The 4,516-nt window shown below is 38.9% G+C and overlaps 1 protein-coding gene and 1 pseudogene across 2 annotated transcripts; both read right to left on the bottom strand.

The window, feature by feature from the left end:
• Positions 1-602: 602 nt before the first annotated feature.
• Positions 603-2,329, bottom strand: LOC149246916 (luminal-binding protein 5-like; annotated as a pseudogene). The gene is made up of 5 exons (XR_016263242.1): positions 2,254-2,329; positions 1,638-2,116; positions 1,378-1,532; positions 1,163-1,263; positions 603-1,093 (listed from the first exon to the last, which is right to left on the bottom strand). The product of XR_016263242.1 is annotated as a luminal-binding protein 5-like (transcript).
• A 542-nt stretch (positions 2,330-2,871) lies between these two features.
• LOC149246915 (zinc finger A20 and AN1 domain-containing stress-associated protein 7-like) lies at positions 2,872-3,300 on the bottom strand. Its single transcript, XM_089442872.1, has one exon. The coding sequence runs from the start codon at positions 3,298-3,300 to the stop codon at positions 2,872-2,874; it is 429 nt and encodes a 142-aa protein (XP_089298998.1).
• Between the last annotated feature and the right edge of the window lie 1,216 nt (positions 3,301-4,516).

Here is a 4,516-nt window from a genome sequence, read left to right as displayed (position 1 = left end):
TAGCCCATAACGAAAGCAAATATAATATGTAAATTAGCTCACACTGAACCCACTGCATTCTTTCCATAGATTCCAAAAAGTCAAAAACACAGATTGTTGCATTGAACCCACTACATTCTTTCCATAGATTCCAAAAAACTAAAAACACAGATTGTTGCATTCTTTTGAATGGAAATTCAGAAACATAAAATTAGACAATCAAATGGCCAAAATTGCAACAACAAATTGAACAAAATATCATTATACCAAAAATGAGTATTCACATAAAGAAGAGCTCAAAATAGTTCCTTTCCAGAAAAGAGCTCAAGTGAATTCCTTTCCACCAAGTACACCACAACACCAAGTACACCACAGCACCAATAGGTGTGAAATTGTTGGCATTATCTTGATGCCAAATTTCTCATCCTTTAATAGGTGATTTACTGGTCTGAATGTTCAACTATTACATTAGTCCTAACAGATAAAATAAATCGATAATATTTGTTTTCTGTAGAAACAATTTCGTCCTACACTATTTTCGCTTTCCGCAGCCACAAATTTCATCCTATAGGCTACAAAATTTATATTGCTCAAAACCAAAATCTAACAAGAAAAACACCCATTTAAAGTTCGTCATTGGAATCAATCAGTGTCTCCTTCAGAGGAGGATCCCCCTGATTTTTCATAAAATTTGGTCACAATGGGGCTGAAAGCAAACTCCACTTTCTTGAGCTTGTCCTCATAATCTTCCTTCTCGGCTGACTGGTTCTCATCCCGCCATTCGAGGGCCTCCTTCAATGCTGCATCTATTTTCTCCTTGTCATCGGAGTCTATTTTGTTAACAAGCTTGTTCTTGTCGTTAATTGTGTTTTTCATGTTATAAACATATGTTTCCAAACTATTACGGCCATCAATATGTTCCGTGACCTTTTTGTCCTCCTCTGCGAACTCTTCGGCCTCTCTCACCATTCTTTCAATTTCCTCTTGGCTCAGTCTTCCTTTGTCATATGTGATGGTGATTTTCTCAGATTTTCTGGCGCTCTTGTCCTCTTCTTTAACATTCAAGATACCATTGGCATCCACTTCAAATGTAACTTCAATTTGAGGAACTCCCCTACGAACATATTACAGGTTTGATTCTCCAGTCCACAAGACTCGACTCACCAAAAACAGAAACATGAACAAAGGAATAGAAACAAAGCTTAGAGCCGGAGGACTTCCACAGAGCTCAAATCTCCCAAGATCTCTACAATCTTTTGTTAAACTTTGTTCACGTTCAAAGACCTATAAAGGAAAATGACTCAGTCAATCATCCTCCCTACGCCCATGCTATTGTAAAAATTGAAATAACCCATCACGCAGTTTTTAGAAGAACGATATAAAAGATTTTAGACCAACCTGAATTGACACGGTTGTTTGTTGGTCCTGATAGGTTGTAAACACCTGAGACTTCTTTGTAGGAATAACAGTGTTCCTTGGAATTATCTTTTTCATCACTCCACCAATAGTGTCAATACCCAAGGTTAAAGGAGCCACATCCAGTAAAAGTATTTCTACACATAAATAAGGGCAACAAGATTTCAAATCGCTGGATAAAAAACCAAAAATTCGTTCAGAGCTGAACAGTATAAAATGTAGAAACTGTGGACCTACTTTACCTTTAGTTTCTTCTCCACCTTCTCCACTAAGAATGCTACCTTGCACTGCTGCACCAAATGCAACGGCCTCATCAGGGTTTACACCCTTGTTTGGCTCTTTTCCATCAAAGAAATCCTTGAGCAGTTGCTGAACTTTAGGAATACAGGTACTTCCACCAACAAGAACAATCTCATCAATCTGATGCTTCTCTAGACCAGCATCATCCATGGCCTTCTGAACAGGACCCATGGTTTTTCTAAAAAGGTCATTGTTCATCTCCTCAAAGCGAGCCCTTGTAAGAGGCTCAGAAAAGTCTATGCCGTCGAAGAGAGACTAGATCTCTACTCGACCTGGTGTTGGCTACTCAAGGCTCTTTTAGCACGCTCAGCTTCCCTTCTTAGTTTTCCCAACGCTCTATTATCCTTAATAATATCATTCCCGTGCTTTTTCTTGATCAATTTGATAAAATATGCTATTATCCTTTGGTCAAAGTCCTCACCTGCGTATTAGTGTACATCCACTTGCATATTAGTGTACATCCTAGTAATGTACATCCCAGTAAGTTCAAAGCTCAAAAGCCAACCAAAAAATTCAATGATAACCACTGTTGTAATGTAAAAGTGCCAGACAGATTACCTCCAATATGGGTATCACTACTTGTAGCCAAAACCTCAAAAACTCCGTTGTCAATAGTCAGAATGCTACCTTCAAATTATATTTCAAAATGGATGAGTAAAAACCCATAAAACTTAAAACAGATGATTTCATCACCATAATAGCACCCTTCATCATAAAACATCATCCCATGTGGGTGAGTGAAAACCCATAAAACTTAAAATAGAGGATTTCATCACCATAAGTAAGGTCCAAGCACACAATAGCATTTATGTCAATAGACTACTAAAAGTCCAAAAGGGTTTTGTATTAAGGCTGCTACTATGACCCAATACAATCGAGAATACATCCATAGTCATTGAGAAGTAGAGAATCCATTGAAAAACCCCAAGTCAAATTATTCATATCATATTCCTACACTGGATCATCGATGACAACACACTATGCTCAAGAGCAAATCACCCTTGAATATAGATTTATATATATACGCATTGTAGCTGACACGGTCGCCAAGGATTCTCCCTACAATAATAGTAAAACAAGAAAGAAAGCAATTGATTTAAGAATGTATCAAATCTACAATAATAGTAAAATAAGAAAGAAAGCAATGGATTTAAGAACGTATCAAATCTTATCGATTTAAGGGGCTTTCATGACGGGATTGGCCTTGAGAATGGCGAGGCGGCTGGTGGTCTTGTAGTCAAAAGAGCAGTCATGCATATCAGAGTACCTGTGCTGAGCGCAGAAAAGGTCACCACAGCAACACTTAAAGCCCGTCAGACCCACCCACCTTTTGCACTCAAAATACCTCTTCTTGCTCTTCCTCGGCTGCTCCTTGTCCTGTTCATGTTTCTCCACCTCTTGTTCTGCCGAGCTGGATGGGGCGGTGCCAATGGCCGTCTCCACTGCTGCTACTGCTTCCACCATCCGGGCATCGCTACTTGAGGGAACCAACGCCATACCAACGCCACGGGAAGCGGAATCTATGGGTATTTCGCCACATTGCTTAGCTCTTACATTTGAGTCCCTCGAGATCTTCTTCCCCAGGTGACTGTAAAATTCCTCCATGAGGGCTGCTTCAAGATCTTGGTCGCTCACATCCAAAACCTAGAAACTTCAAGCCCCAATCTCATCAAACGCTAGCCACAAATTTACTTGTTATCTCCAGAAAAACCCAATTCAATTGGCCACAAATTTCCCTGTTATCTCCAGAAAAACCCAATTCAATTTGGTCATTATCAATGTGTATAGGAGTAGGAGGACGACCAATACAGAGGCCGTGTAATAGGAAAAGTCCATTATGAAAAACTAGAGGAAAGTTACCATGAGGCACTTCCAAAGCCTCAGACCTCAGAATGATTCTCATAACTCGTGCGTAGGAAATTTCCTTTCCCGTGTAGATGGAATCCATAGTATACACCATGGTCGTCGTGGACAGCAATGAGAAGGGAAAAACGAAAACTGTGTAGGCCTCTAGAATTACAAACAGATATGTCCCTTCCAATGCCAATTCACTCATAATCCTCCCCAGTGACAAAAATTGCAAGAGAATATTTCCTTTGGGTATCGTGTTTTGCAAAGACGGCCCTAAACCCAGAAGCCAACGTAGGCCTTTAGAACTACAAACAGATGCATCCTTGCCAATGCCAGTTCACTCATAATCCTCCCCAGTGACAAAAATTGCAAGAGAGTCTTTCTTTTTGGTATCTCGTTTTGCAAAGACAGCCCTGAATCTAGAAGCTAGCGCACATAGAATTTTTCCCACTAAAGCCAACGAGAAAAAATCAGTTACAACACCTTACTTTCATTATTATTGTAACTAATTCATTGTTATTGCAGTTGGCGACTAGAAAAAATGGATACGTGTAGAAAAAAAAATGACGTGTCTAAAGTTTAACCATATAAGTGTTTTACAAAGTGTGTGTCAGGTGTTAAAAGGAAAACAAGAAAACAAAAATGTGGACGATTGAACTGATTCAAAGAAAGGCCTATTGGCCTAATGAAAAGGTAGATTGGGTGGACGTTTTAACAGCCTCTTTATATACAAAGAGGAAAAAGTTGGTTGTATAAGTGCTTTAAAAGCTTAATGTCAAAGACTCTTAAATCAAAATTTTGACTGATCTTTAATGCCTCACCATTAACGATACAGATCATTAAGAACTTACGGACAATTCGGCCCAAATTCAAGAGCTTGAGTATTACCGTGTTCTAACTTTTTTAAGTTTTGGCTTTTTCTTTCATATTTTCCGTTGGAATCATAGTTTTATTAAATTCTTTCATATTT

Source organism: Pinus tabuliformis, chromosome 7, assembly GCF_031772625.1.
Source record: "Pinus tabuliformis cultivar Carrire ecotype Pingquan chromosome 7, CPIR1, whole genome shotgun sequence".
NCBI lineage: Eukaryota > Viridiplantae > Streptophyta > Pinopsida > Pinales > Pinaceae > Pinus > Pinus tabuliformis.
Note: the sequence above shows the minus strand (reverse complement) of the source record. Positions and strands in the feature narration are given on the sequence as shown.